Source organism: Mugil cephalus, chromosome 20 (assembly GCF_022458985.1).
Source record: "Mugil cephalus isolate CIBA_MC_2020 chromosome 20, CIBA_Mcephalus_1.1, whole genome shotgun sequence".
NCBI classification, from domain to species: domain Eukaryota; kingdom Metazoa; phylum Chordata; class Actinopteri; order Mugiliformes; family Mugilidae; genus Mugil; species Mugil cephalus.
This window is the reverse complement of record NC_061789.1, coordinates 1547653-1562784: the sequence shown is the minus strand read 5'-3', so window position 1 is coordinate 1562784 and position 15132 is coordinate 1547653. Positions and strand designations below refer to the sequence as shown.

Below are 15132 nucleotides of genomic sequence, written 5' to 3'. Positions count from 1 at the left end.
TGGTTTTTAAACGTGCTATATAAATAAAGTTGATTGAAAGATATTCAAATCCCTTGAAGGGAAGATAACAAAATTAAAAACAAATAAATAAAACAGAGCTGTAGTTAAAGAGCGCCATCTAGTGGCTGTGCTGTGGAACTGGAGGAAAGTCTTAATTCTTTAAAACAGACCTGTAGTAAAACCGAGAACAGATGTAGTTTCGTCATAAAACATGCAAACAAACAAGGAGACGGTTGTTGTGGTTAATATGCACTGCAGGTTTTTATTACAGGTTTCTTTAACTACAGGGGAGAGAGGGATGGACTGGGGGTGGGGTGGGGCGGGGTGGGGGGGTCTCCCCAATTCATAAACCTACAGCCAAAACCATTTTCTTCAGAAAAAAGGGGGGAAAAAAATACCGGTAAAAAACACTTTGGAGCATTTAAAAGAAGAGGTTGGAACAATAATTTCACATCGAAACACAACCAAGTGTAAAATATTCTGCACATCTGTAACAACCGCCCTTCTGTGCAGAAAGGAGGGGACGACGAGTTGGAGTAGACGGGTTCTTTAGCTGGTGTCCATCTGGAAAAACAAAGAGAGCGACGTGAGACAGCTGTAAAAAGCACGAGTGGTCGATGGGACACAGGTGGTGTTTGGATAACTCGGCGTACTCTGGCATTGTAGGCGTCTAACTGAGCGTCCAGCTCCTCTGCTGACAGCGGCTTCTTGGCTGCGCCGCCTCGACCGCCCCGTCCTCTGCCTCTGGCTCCGCCTGCGCCCCGACCCCCCCGGCCTCTCTGCATGCCGCTGAAGCCTCCGCCGCCGCCACGACTTCTGTTCATGCCTCCGCCGCCGCCGCCTCTGTTCAGACTGGGGGGGCAAGAAAATACAATTAATCACCAACAACGCTGACGGTTTGAAGTTGTTGCACAGACTTTAACTCACCCCTGCATGGGTCGCCTCTGTGTGTCGATCTGTGATGTGACGAGCTGTATGTTCATGGGCCGCCCTACAGAGACAGGACAGTGTGAACGTCTCAACGTATTCAGGAATTAAAGAAACGAGAAAATACGAGATTTGTAGAAATCACACCATCGAGAGGGATGCCGTTGTACTGTTTCATGGCCTTGAGCGCATCTGCCCTCCTTTCGAAGTGGACGTCAGCCGTTCCCAAGCTTCTTCCCGACCGGTCGTAATGAACCGCAGCCTTTTTCAGAGTCCCGAATTCAGCAAAAAGCTCCTGTAGGAAAAAACAATCAATCCATATTTAGCACAAAAACATTCCCAATACACAACAAACGTAAACAAAACAAATCCAAGTACCTGAATGTCTGCGTCCGAGACGCCAAAGTCGAGGTTGGAGACGAGCAGCTTCCCTCCGGTTTCCACGCCGCCGCCCCCGGCGCCACCCCCGGCAGCGCCGTTGAAGCCGCCGAAGCCGTTGTCGAACATGTCGTGCTGCCACTTGTCGGGGAGCTGTTTAGGCTGCAACAGACGAAAGAGAACGCACCTGCTGACTTCAGGGTCCCCCTTGCCTCTGTCAATCAGAGTCCACACGGCTGGGTGCTGGGGCAAGCAGGGGGTTCCACCTCCAACATGGCCAGGGTGCTCTGCTCAGCGCCCCCCCTCCGGAGAGAGGGTTCCCCCAAAAATGTTCCCTGCCCACCCCATCACTGCAAGCAGGTGAATTCACACAGACAGAAGGACATACAAGTCTATAAAAAGCAAGGGGACGTGTATGTGCATCTATTTATATATACACACACACGGTGGATATATTTTATTACAGCTTCTAGTTAAGTAAAGCAAATAGAAGAGCATGATCCCAACCCCACCCCCAGGCTAGCTACCAAATCTGCCCACTGTTCTGTTGCCATCTGCGCCTCCAGATCTGATCCATGAGGGGGGGGGGGACCCGGTCGCCATCTGAAGCAGCGTTGCCTCCAGCGTCGCACCGGTGTTTCCAAGAGTTCTTTATCAAGCCACGAAACGGGCTGTCACGAAGTGTCCATGAAGGGTGTTGTGGATGGAGACACTAGAAACAGAAACTGGGGGGGGGGGGGGCGGTGCAGCAGCCTCTTTCCCTTCTGCGTGAGCGTGGATGATGTGAACGTCCATTTTGAGATCACGCCATTTTGAATGGAGCCGTGTTTGGTATTCGACTACAGACTCGTGCACACTTGAGTGACGAATGTATAAAAACTACCAGGTGTGTTTTTATTATTATTATTATTTTTTTAAAGTCCACTGATCCATCCACAAGCAACAGCCACGCTGGGGTTTGAAAGAGCCACCGAACCGGCCCCGCGTTGTGGCCGACCACTCCCGAACAAAAGGCCGCCGTCACCTCCAATGATCTCGGGTAAAAAAAAAAAACAAAAAACAAAAAAAAGCTCCCAAAAGAGATGGGGAAAAAAATCAATTCAGGCAAAGTGGCTTCCTTTCTCCTTCCTCAATTTTGGCACCGTGGAGGATTAGCTCTAATTTACGGTGCCGGATTCAAAATGGCGCCGCCGAGGCCTTCTCCATCCAACCGGGGGTAGTTAGCCGCCGTGGCTAACACGTTAGCTCTGTGCTTCTTCTTCGTTTTAAAAACACATAGGTCGTGAGAGAAGGGACATATTTATGTATACAACTTCCACTTATGCTTAACCGCACAATACAGAGCTCTCCTCCGAGGGAAAACCCGGCGGTTAGCAATCATTTTACTCGCTCGACTAGCAAGCCTACTCGGGAGAACAGAAGGACGCTACCCGGAGGCTTTTTCCTTTTCTCAGCCAATTCCTCTTAACTTTCTCATACCCTGCTGTAAGGCGTTGGTCTGCCTCTAGCGCGGCTCAGGTTCTGTCGATTCCTCATGGGGCCGGATCCGCCGCCTCGGCCACCAAATCCTCCTCCGGCTCCGAGTCGCCCGGGGCCTCCTCCTCCGCGGCCGCCGCCTGAGCCTCCGCGGCCTCGACCTCTTCCACCGCGGCCTCCGCCTCTCTGCTGCCTGTTCTGTTTGATAATGTCGTCTAGAGACATATCCATTTTATCGGTCATGATGCCGCCCCAATAACACTAAACTTCCAACGAAATAATACAAAAAAAAAAAAATACACCCTAGCCTTTCTTGGTCCCTCTCACAAAAACAATCAACGCTCTCTGCGCCGAAGACAAAACACAATGAACCGCCGCCTGCTATATATGGACGCACTGGATCGTTACGCACGGCACGTATATTGCGTCATTACGTAATACGCACGCCCAAATCTCAGGGTAACGCACACTTCCTGTTTTATCAGTGAAAACAAACATTAGTTTGTTTAGCTCCTTAGATTCAATTTGGATAAAGCTGAAACAATAGAACTAATTTACAACTATTCTGATAATTACAGCAAACAGTTTCAAAAGTTATTCTCAATATATTTGCTCGTGATATTGTTTTAAATGTCGACTTAAGAAATTGCACCTATGGAGCAAATTATTAGCCATGAAAATGACTCACACTATCATTATTAATTATTTGAATTCCTAAAAGCAGCATAACTGGGAAGACTTGTTTCAAATATTTGGTTGTACAAATCCACCCTCATTCGTTTCGGTATAAAGTTATTCATGTAGTTTCATTCATTGGTGTCTGATGTGGTGAAAACACGATATATTTACAGCATGTAGGATGAAAACAAGCAGGAGTTCTGTAAAATTGTTTTATTCAACATTTTGTTTCAAGGCTTAGGGGTAAGGGAGTTAACCGAGGGAAGCGTATTTGGGGAGGCCTATACTTAATAAAGTCCATCCGAGGGCAAGAAAACGTATAATAAAAATGTTGGCCTTCTACGTTTGTGTTTTGGCTTCCACAACCTGCCCGTTCAATCTGACCGCTCAACTACTTCTACAATTGAATCAATCTATCTCCTCAAAAACAAACAACAACAAAAAATGAGTCAGCCCTTAACGTGTTTTCCTCCAGAGTCGTATAAGTAGTAGTAGTAGTATTGGATTTAAGACTGCAGTCTTTTGTGTCCTGCGGAGCAACAGTTTGCACCTCAGCATGAGATGTCAGCAAATTTCGATGAAGGTTTTTCATCAGACCCGTCCACATAGAGAATGTATGTGTAGATTTTTTTTTTTTTTTTTGACTTGAAAAAACATGAACCCAGAGTGGGGAAGAATTTGTGCTCCCTGAAATCCCAGATCTTTTCTTCGTTGTCAGCTGTAAAAGGGTAAAGAAAATGGCGGCGATCAATGTGCTCCAGAGTTTAGAAATTTCGTATTGAGCGTATTCAGCCGGCCGACGGGGCTAACTTTCTGGCTGACGCAGGGCCGGTGGAGGAAAAGTTCTTGAGAATAATGGTTGGAAAAAAAGCCACGGGATCATCGTGAGAAAGACTAGGACTTCTTGGAGTCCTGTGTGTTGCGCTTTTTGAGGTCACTCAGGTCGACTGGCGTGAAAGCTGAAAGAAGAGAGAGATGTTGTTAGTAGTGTGATGTCTAACTGGTGTCCTCCTTCAGTGGGACATGATTAAATATTTATACCACAACTTACAATGTAGGTTAGGGTTTGGGTTCTTCTCAACATATTCCTGTGGTCCACGGTCATTCCGTTCACTGTTTGGTGTTGATCTGATGTCTCTGAGCACACACTGCCAGGCTGTGGACGAATGAAGACGACATTTGTTTTATTAAGGATAATAAATAAATATAAAAAGCACTGACAGGTGAAATTATATTATTATCTGTGATTCTGTCATTAAGAAACGTATTTATCAACGTGTTCGTGCTGTTTCTTCTTTAACGGACACTGTCCACATTTACCTGTCACAGTTTCAAACAGCTCAGATGGGACATTATGTTTTGTCTCTAAAATAACTAACATCAGGACAGAGATGGTCACCTGTACTTTAAGCTACAAGGCCTGAAAGGTGCATAGATACACAAATGACTTAATCTCATCTTTAAACACATAAAAAAATTGCAAACAATAAAGATAAACCCAACACCGAGAGACAGTTTAGTCTGACGATGGTTAAATGCTACAATGCTCCCACACATTTAAATGGACGTGTTTTCTTGCTCTATTAACTGTTTATCATGTCATATGTTCAGGATGACACAACAAACTAAAGATGTTAACCAGAGGAGTCTGCTGAAGCCAAGCTAAATATGAGTTACACAGAAGGTGAAGTATTTAGATAACAGATAAAAGAAATTAATTTCATCTGAATACGCTTTTAGTTTTTGGAATATAACACATACTACTGAGTTCAATCTACGTTGACCCTCATCTCCTCCTGCTGCTGTTTAAATGCATGATTCAGTCCAAACTGTTCCACCTGCTTCTTCAATATGCTGTTAAAAACAAGACCAAACTCACACGCACAACCACCACAGCTTCCAGAATAATCGGTCTCCACATATCAAATGTAACAGATCTTAATAAAAGGGCCATTACACGCATCGCAACCACACTAGAACAGGACCTCACACGTCTCATCCCACTCCCCTCAGGGAGAAGAAATAGAGCCCTGAGGTGCAGAACGGCTCGTTTCGGAAAAAGCCTGATACCTGCTGCCAAAGCTGCCATTTACAAAATGGCCTCGTTAAAAGGGTCAGAGTGTGGACTCAGCTAAACGTAAAATACTGTTCTGTCTCTATCTTATGTGTCTTGATAGGTGTCCAGTAAACGGAGAACGGAGACGGTGCTGTGAAGAAGAATTTCCCCAATTTCCCACAAGAGAGTCTAATAAAAAAGGAAAGTCAGAGATTCAAACATTAAAGTTCTAAATAAGTTTCTGCAAAAGTCAGTGCCCTACAGGAACAAACCAAAGCTGCTCAAAGCAAAGTTTAGTCCCATAGTGAATCAACACATCATAGTTAGACACCGTACTTACTGTCATTTATAAAGCGCACATTTTCTTCATGTGCCGGGGTGAACAGATCCCCACTGTTAGTAGGGGATCGAGGGCTCGAAGTCCGTTTGTAACTATTTACGATCCTGGGAGCAGATGAGCTTCACGTGAAACATGAAAATACAGAGTTAGCAGCAGATGAGGAAGTGACATCATAAAATAAATGGACATTAATCAGAGTTAAACATATTATTTGTCGTCCTGGGAGTTTGTTTGATGGTCACTATTAAAAGCCCTGGAGGGTGTGACTGTTTTCATACCTGGTCATTCTGTTTGCAGTCTGTACTCACTCCTCGCTCCTCTGTGCTGGGTGGATCTGACGGATACAGAGGTTCACAAATCCTCAGACGGATTCTAGCAAACAATAAGCGCAACAGTTAGTATTCCCACAGGATCTAATACGTTAAACCAGCTCAGTCCAGGAGTTCTCTCTGGACTCCTTCCAGGACGTTTGGTGAGAGGAGGATGTTGGGCAAACATTCATCAATCATGGAAACTACAACACTGCCTACATATGATAATCTTAGCAATTATATTACACATTTTAACTACCATTCCACATGGTAAATACACAATGTCTCTATATTTCTATTTTCTACTATATATTTTTCATAGTGTTGTTATTTTTCCTATATTCTTCCAAACATGTTATTGTTATTTGTATGTGTTTTTGCCTAATTCTGCGCTACTGTGAAAGGAAATGTCCCATACGTGGGATAAATAAACTATGTCTTATTACACATATGTAAACCCAAACCTATGCTCGCTATTACTGGCAGTCAGAGGTAACACTTGCTAACAAGCTGCTCACAAATCAATTCAATAAACGATCTGATGAGATCAGAAAACCGTGGTGAATATGGTAAAGAAACTGAAGAAACGTCTTCTCCAAACTCTACAAGTCCAGGTGCTTTTTTTTTAAACGCTTCCATAAACCATTATAAACCATGACCTGGATGACCGAGGACCTTCACAGGCTAAGAAATAAACCAATCAACAATACTGGGGTAAACTACTTACTCTGAAGCGAAAGTATGCTAAGAAACAAATGCTGACGTTAGCTAAACAATAAGCTTTTGTTTACGTTGTGACTCCAGTAATGCTAACCGGAAGCTCCGCGAATTAATCACTAACGCTCATGTAATATAGTTCATAAAAGCCCTTATGCGTGCTAAGAGGCCGCTTACTAAATATATATATGATGTCCTGGCACAATAATTCCAGCTAGCTAACTTTAGCTATGTAGCAGCTAGCTGGTGAATTGTCTTAGCGTTAGCTCGTAAACGGCTAATATTGAATTGGCGTTACTGTTACAGAAAAGCGATTTATTAAAGAGATCCCGTCGTCCTGTTTTATATTTACACGCCGTCCAGTTGTTGGTTATAAATATATTTAACAAACCTGTGTATAATGGCTCCTTTGGATGTCTTTATTCAGACTGTTCGCCGTTAGACCTGCTAAAAGCGGCTAAAGCGTTGCCAATGCCAACCAACCACTTCCGGGAACAGATGCGGAAGTAAAAAGCGAAATAGCTTCCGGTAATAGTAGCGGTAGAAGTAGTAGTAGTAGTATTAATAATATTAATAGTAATAATAATAAGAAGAAGTAGAAGAAGCTACTGGACATCGAATATCCCCAAAAATAAAATATCTATCTATCTATCTATCTATCTATCTATCTATCTATCTATCTATCTATCTATCTATCTATCTATCTATCTATCTATCTATCTTCATACGTTTATTAAATATATATTATGTATTGATTTATTATGGATATTTATTTTATTAAATATTAAATATATATTATGTATTGATTTATTACGGATATTTATTTTATCAACCGACTATGGTGATTTTAAAGCAGATTGAGGGAATTCTGGGTAATGTTGTTCTCAGTGACAATTCTTCAAACTGAGAACAGGATGATTTGATGAGCGTAAGTTTAACTGATCTCTGGTCCCGTAATATAGTTTAAATTCTATCAAACCGATCACACGACAACTCACGACATCTTTACAAAAGTTTTTTTCTTTATTTATGAAAATGTACAAAAATAATTAGCAAACAGAAAATTATAAGACTTTCTTCGCTGACATTTGCATTTTTACTACAGAAAACAGCGAAATAACACATTAGGGAAACACAGCAGCAGGTCAAAGAGATTGTGCAACATGTAACCTGGTGTCTTTTTTTTCTTTTTTAAAAAGGACTGATTATTAATAAAGTGTTACTTATTAATGTGGATGATCCTCTTTCTGCCCAGCAGCAAGGAAACACAACTCTTCCTACACAATAACCAAAATCTATGTTATAAAGTCCACGTATCACCACATTTTGGAAAACGTACAGTTTGCAGAGTGCAACCATAAAAAGTGACGACACAAAAAGACCGTCACTGGTGGTGTGATCGATATACAAATACACAAAACAAAGTCAAATAAAATAAAATAACCACAAAAAGAAAAAAAAACTTAATGGAGCATCTCAAAATAACCGTTCACTTTAGAAACTAACAAACAGAATGTCGCTTTCCTGTGAGCTGAGTTGGAAATGTTCTCCCGCGCCCTGACGTTCGTTTGGTTTCTTCGTATTCTTGAGTTCTCAGTGGTTCTTTCTTTTCCTTTTTTTTTAAACGCAGCCGGTTTCAAACAGCTGTGCCAGCTCTTTACAGTCCGGGTCTATCAGGTCTGCTGGCTTCTCTCCGCTCTCGTTCTCTGCCTCAGTGCTGGCTCCCATCGACAGGAGATAACTGGCAAAGAAATAAAAGGACATAAATACAGAATAATCTACACGCTGTGTGTAAATTTGCCGTAGTTGATGGTTCATCTTTAGCTTAGCTCTCACAATAAGGAAGTTTTTCTTTTTTTACATCATAAATTCTCATCTGTGCAGTTTTTCTTGCTTTGTTACAACAGAACATTTCTTACTTTTAGGGTTAAATTGTATTTCTTCTCCTGGTTTTCTATGTCCAGAAATAAACTACCTGTGTCATGCAGCAGTAATTAGTCTGAGAAGGTCACTGTCTCTTTTAAAAGGCCGCATGAATAACGACTTTTCTATTAATAAGTTTATATTTCATGCCTTTATTTGACGTTTGCATGCTACAGTTTTTATTGTGCAAACCATTGAAACCATTTACCATCCAAATCTTAAACTCAGACCTGATATTTAAACTAACACTGCTCTGTATTACTGTTATTTGTCATTTTCTACCTGGCGATCTCCGGGTATCCATCGCTGCAGGCCATGTGGAGCGGCGTCCATCCGTCCTCGTCCCTCTGGTGGACGTCGGCGCCGTACTTCACCAGCAGCTTCACCACCTCCAGGTTCCCGGTCAGCACGGCCTCGTGCAGCGCCGCCATTCCTGCGCACACAAACTTAAACGTGAGCCCCCTGCGACGCCGCCTCTCCTCTCTCTCCGGGCGTCGCCTCAAAGAGCGGGAGAAGAAAAACTCACCTGAGTGGAAGAGCGTGTCCACGCGGACCTTCCTCGCCCTCATGAAGCGGCCGATCTGCTCCATGTCTCCTCGCCGGACGATGTCCTGGAAGATGATGTCGTTGGGGAAGTGCACCGTCCTCTTTGCGGGTACGACGGGGATGACGGGCGCTGGTTTCTCCTGAGCCTGTGTGCGACGGGTGGAACTGGCCCGGGAAGCTTTGCTGTAGGACGGGACGTACGTGGACGCAGCTTTGTAGGACGGCGTGTAGTGGGACGGGGTGTAGGAGGTGGTGCTGTACTGCGTCGGTTTGTACTTCGAGGCCGAGGCGTACGTGCTCGTGTACGCTGATGCTGGCGTGTAGTGTGACGGCGTGTAGTGGCTCGGCGTGATGTACGTCGGCGTGTACTGTGACCTGCCGGTGTACGTGGACACGGGTGTGTGATAGTTGTACTTCATCCTCGCTTGTGGTTTCGTCGTCCTCCTCTTTGCTCTGAGCTCAGGAGGAAGGAAGAAGAGAAATCCAAAGGAACGGAACAATCCAATAAAAAGAGCAGTATCCTTCGCCTTTTTCAGTCCGTTCAGTCTTTAGTTTCAGCTCCTGAATGATCACTTTTCCAAATCCTTTTCGCTTCACTCGGTCATATCCGATTCTCTGGCTCCCGCTGACGCTCGCGGCTCATGTTGTCTGAGGGGCCGACGGGGACGGGGTCCCTATATACCCTCTGCAGTTCTTATTTTAGGCTCCAACATCCAGTGACTTCAGCTTAGAAATGAAGGGGGCTCCTCCCGCCGCCTGGTCACATGTCCTCTGACACTGCACCCGCCCCCCCCGACCATAAAAAATGTTGACAACCAAAGCGTTCCCTCCGACTCCAACAGGTTCCCACGTAAACATCTAAACAGCTGTGATTAGTCCAGAGCTGAAGAAGTGGGGCGACATTCCTCGAATGCACCAGATTCTCCAGTTATTTCCCCTTTTTTTTGTCTTTACGTCAGTTTGAACCGAGTCAAAACAAAGCAAAGACACGTTTTGTTGATTCGTCCTCTTACGTCACATTTTAGGAGACTTTAGAAATAGATTTAGTTTTAGGTAACGTGTCTGTTTGTCTGTGCTTCTTCTCATGTTCCTCGCTGACCCTCACGTCGGCCATGTGACAACTACATGTTTGCCCTTTGCATCACAACCAGATACAGCCGTAAAACTTCACCCTCTCTGTGGAGGTTATGTGTGTGTGTGTGTGGGCGTCGTCCACACGAAACCGCATGAAAAATCACACGGTGTCCAGAGAAAAAACACAACTGTTTGTTATTCGGAAAGCAGAGAAGCGCGTTCTCGTCATGAGCCCACGGCCGCGACACGCCGGCTATAACTGGTCCTCACAACCTTTGGAGGAAGACTTGGGCATTTCACAGACGCAGCCAACGCAACAGAAGAAATAGCCGAGCTGCCGTCCCCAGATTTAGTTTCTCGACACAACTCCGAGCGCTTGGAGTGTGACCTTGCACGGAGCCATGAAGCGATCGCAGCTCGTTTCATTTCATTTACACGATTACAGTGATTTAAAGACTGAAAACATGTCGATGCCTTTGGGTTTAGAGAGAAAACACGGTCACGTCCGGCGGCTTTTTTAAAGCAGAGGAGGAGGATTATTTGTTTAATCCGAGAATAATAATAATCAGTTAAGATGGTTTATGTCAGGAGTCTACAAACGAAGCATATTTGTAGACAAACACGCGTGTTGAGGTTCTGCTTTAGGTGCTGCAGGTCTCAGACACGTTGCCAAACATACGCTGGGGTTTCCTTAATCTATTCTAATGCTCCTTCACCAGAAACGGGAACCTCGGTTTGTGGAAAATGTCTTCATGTAGGAGCCCACGCCTGGACACGCGCCAGGGAAAGGTCTCCAACGTTACGTCTATACATAGCGTCGGGCTCACACCCTCCTGACCCCCCCTCTGTCTACCTGCCGCCCTTCAGGCCGATCGCTGGGATCTGTCAGATCATCAGGACGTCACGGTGGGAAAGATGGAATAAGATCTGTCTGGATGTTTGAGGAGATTCCAGATATAAAATAATTTCTAAAATAATCTGAGCCCAGACAAACTGGTTTATGTCCCACGGTGCAGAGAGCAACCAAACCTCCCACCTACTATATGTTCTATATGAAACTCGGCCCAGTGCTGTTCATTAATATACATTATTATTATCATGTTGCATTCAATAGTAAACTATTCAAATAATGCACAGGTTCAAATATTCATTTTCTGCCGTAAACATAACCTGACTGATGTGTTGACAGATTCAAGTTTAACTTCACTGGATTCATGTTAATGTTTATTTAAAGGAATTTAAATTTGTGATGGAAAATAAAAAGATTCCCCCCTGCAGTTCCTTCAGCTGATGTTTAAGATGCTTCATTCATGCCTGTAGCTCTAAAAAGAAGAATTAAGGTTTAAAGGTTGGTGGACAGGGAGTGAGAGGATGGAGGGATGAGGAGGGTGGAAGGGTGTGGGATGAAAAGTGTTGAGGGGAAGGGATGAACAGGGATGAAAACAGGTCTGTCTCACTCACGTATGATGGGAGGTGTTTCTCCTGCAGCACAAACCTTTTTCACTACACATGGTGTCTCTTCTGTAGCGTTAACAACTGACAGCTGCTGTACTGAAGCTATGACACTAATTGCTAACGTTTAACCTCCATTTTAGAAAAGCCCCCACTTGTATTTTGTGATTCGTTGATGTGCATTTGATAAATAACCTCCTGAGATCCTGCGTCCTCATATGGGGACATTAAGTTTTAGGTTTTATTGCAGCTCATTCTGCTTCATTTAGACCCGTTGTCCTCATAAGGGGACGCTTTTGTCTGACATCTAGTGGCAGCAAAGGGTCAATACATTCATTTTACAGCCAATCACGGGACAAAAGTGGACGAGATGGTTGAAGCTTTTTCATTTATGTTTTTTAACGTTTCCAGTTTGATATTAAATTTAACGACGAGCTTCAACGTTGCTAATTAGCAGTTTGAGGACGTTTGGACGTCATTGTTTGCGTCCTGTTTTTGTGCAGCAGTGTTCAGGTATTAGTTGCACGTGGCTGAAATAATCCACATGGACACATGTGAGGCCCTTTTTTCCCCAAAAACTACTTCCTGTTCACAGGTGATGCTAAGTTTTTCTACTAATCCTAAAAATCTTGGAGAAATTAAAAATGTGTTGCAAACATAACGTTGCATCTCATGAGGATAAAGAACAGTCGACTTCATGTTTTCTGTTTGTATTCAGACGCTGACGGTCGACTTTCCTTTGACCGACGTCTGTTTTTCCGGGTTTAGAGAGAAGGAGGGAGGGATTTCCTCTCATACATCATCCAATCAACAAGCGCCCAAACAAAAACAAAAAGCTCAGATCGACCTGAGTCCTCCTGGTCAGGTGTGAAAACGACCTCAGATGCTCCACCCCCTCAGATCAGAGATCAATGTAAATGTGTTGCCCTGTTCAGTCTCGTCCTTTAATGTGAATACGTTTTGTGATTTCTGACCGAGGAGAAGTGAACTCAGACTGGTCCCACAGAGAAATTACCGCTGCGCCGTGCGTGCTAACGAATCAGGCAGCTATGCATGACTTCAGTGATGTAGGTACGAGGCAGGTTGGACGTGACTTTAGCTTCTAAATATAAGAGCTGTGAAGCGTCCTGGCCTGTGCAGAGCACGCTGTGAATGCAGGATGCAATCCTCACAGGCGATGTTGTTTTAAAAGGTCAGTGTGACACAAGTCACACTTTAAATTCTGTTTATATGGAGTCACAGCTTCTACGAAATATTATTTATTTTTTACGAAGGCGTCACCGCTGAGATTCTGCAGCTCTTGCAAAGCCTCACAAGCCTTTTTTCTGAGAAACCCTCGCGCTGCTGTGAGAGCATGTGTGGTCCCACGGGGGGAAACAGGAGTCGTCTCCACATCACAGGCGGCGTCTGAACACACCTGGATCTCTGGACGAGCAGCGCAGCGAGGAATCAGGTCCGTGTCTGGATCCTGTCGGGCCCAGAGGGAGATACTCGGCGGGGCGGAGGTGTATCTGGTTACTGCACGCGTGGAGGGCGGACAAAAGGAGCTGGATCTAAATCAGGAGGCGGATAATCCTGCGTGAAGAATGCTGCAGCAGCGTCTACGCCGTCCACACGGCCTCCACCGACTCCACCGACTCAGGTTCTCTGGTGGAAACGCTTTCAGGGAACGACTACGAGATAAAGTGTCGTTTCAGTGAATTCACAAACCTGGAGAGACGAGTTTGATGCCAGCGCGTTAGAAAAGTGAGCCGAGCCAAACAAACCCATCTGTCGCCCGGCCTCACATTCACGGCGCTGCCCTCGTTCTTCCCATTCCTCCACATTCCTGAGGCACAGAAACACGAGGGCATGAGATCAGAGTTTCCACGAGAAAACGTTTTTAATCATTAGACTCTGACTGAATGTTTGTGTTAGATTAGATCAGGATTTACCCGCAGAATCACACATCCAGTGTGTTTCTGCTTAAAGGACATTTGTTTTAAAAGTTTCACAGGAAGTTTCAACCCGGGAACGATTAGGAGACAAAAGGCAAATTAAAAACCTGATACAATCAGACAATAAATCAATGAACTTGGCTAAAAATCACAGCTGTGGTTTAATCTCCTGCTACTGAATGATTTCTGCAGGTTGAAAGGAATATTAAATATTAAATTTAAATATCAACAAGTTCTTTAGATTCCTGAAAGTATGTTTTATTTTATTTTATATTAGTTTCTATGATTTAATTCACAGCATAACGTCTTAATCATGGACCAAAAAGGATTCAGAGGTTTATAGTATAAACCTAAACTAGATAAAAGAAACTGAATATCTGCAGAAAAATACAAAAGTTGAACTATTCAAATAAAAAAACAAACCAACAACACATATATATATAAAATCTTCAATCATCTCACATTTCAGGGCTTTTTGGAAAATTCATGTAGAACAACATAACTTCAGTTTATCAGCGAGAACATTTTACATTTGTTCTCATTTTACATATTTCAGCCTCTTAAATTAAAAACTTCCCTAATTAATTAATTAATTAATAGGCTTTTATTCCTCATATTTTTAATTGAACTATATCCGAAAATTTTAATGTGTCACAATCAATAAATAACCCACTTTATTTATTACTCGTGTAGTTTAATTATGGGACCTAACTTTATTTTGATTTATAAACCTCCACAGTATCAGTGAAGTTTATAATATAGAAGCTTTTCTTAAGTTAATGTTTTATTTTACAGGGAAGAGCAACTTTTTGTTTTACGTGTTTATCTACATGTGGTTTCCACCAGAGTTTGTGATCTATTAAAACCTTTATTTCATGAACTCTATCAATTTCCAAATTTAATTTTGTGTCACAATTTTTTCTACCTTCACTAAACAACATGAATTTTGTTTTAGCTTCATTTAGTGAGAATCTATTGTTCATCCCCAGAGCAAAATATATTATATATTATATTATTATATATAAATAACTGAAGCACTGCTTCTACAGTTTTAACTTGTTTAAAGTGTTTATAAGGACGTACAGGTTCAAAATGAACTATACAAGGAAATACTCCAATAAACCAGCAAATAATCTCTATGTAAAAGTAAAATGTAAAACTAACCTGTTCATAAGTACAGAAATAAATCCTCTGACGTCGGCTCACACACACATTTTGTGCACTAATAATTTATTTCTGGTGCAGTGTTCACACAGAATGTGAAATCAACACTGGGTTTCCAAATTCAAAATTTAGGGATTTATTGAGTGTGAAGAA

The 15132-nt window shown here is 43.1% G+C and overlaps 3 protein-coding genes across 3 annotated transcripts; all 3 read right to left on the bottom strand.

Moving 5' to 3' along the window:
• Positions 1-236: 236 nt before the first annotated feature.
• Positions 237-3161, bottom strand: alyref (Aly/REF export factor). Its single transcript, XM_047572267.1, has 6 exons — positions 2785-3161; positions 1306-1467; positions 1075-1222; positions 928-991; positions 654-852; positions 237-564 (listed from the first exon to the last, which is right to left on the bottom strand). Exons 1-6 carry the CDS (start codon positions 3022-3024, stop codon positions 550-552), a joined length of 828 nt encoding a protein of 275 aa, XP_047428223.1. The 5' UTR covers positions 3025-3161; the 3' UTR covers positions 237-549.
• A 496-nt stretch (positions 3162-3657) lies between these two features.
• Positions 3658-7400, bottom strand: mcrip1 (MAPK regulated corepressor interacting protein 1). Its single transcript, XM_047572977.1, has 5 exons — positions 7275-7400; positions 6134-6227; positions 5856-5974; positions 4511-4615; positions 3658-4418 (listed from the first exon to the last, which is right to left on the bottom strand). Exons 2-5 carry the CDS (start codon positions 6139-6141, stop codon positions 4354-4356), a joined length of 297 nt encoding a protein of 98 aa, XP_047428933.1. The 5' UTR covers positions 6142-6227; positions 7275-7400; the 3' UTR covers positions 3658-4353.
• A 485-nt stretch (positions 7401-7885) lies between these two features.
• On the bottom strand, positions 7886-10019 carry ppp1r27a (protein phosphatase 1, regulatory subunit 27a). The gene is made up of 3 exons (XM_047571791.1): positions 9333-10019; positions 9089-9239; positions 7886-8624 (listed from the first exon to the last, which is right to left on the bottom strand). Exons 1-3 carry the CDS (start codon positions 9769-9771, stop codon positions 8504-8506), a joined length of 711 nt encoding a protein of 236 aa, XP_047427747.1. The 5' UTR covers positions 9772-10019; the 3' UTR covers positions 7886-8503.
• Positions 10020-15132: the final 5113 nt, after the last annotated feature.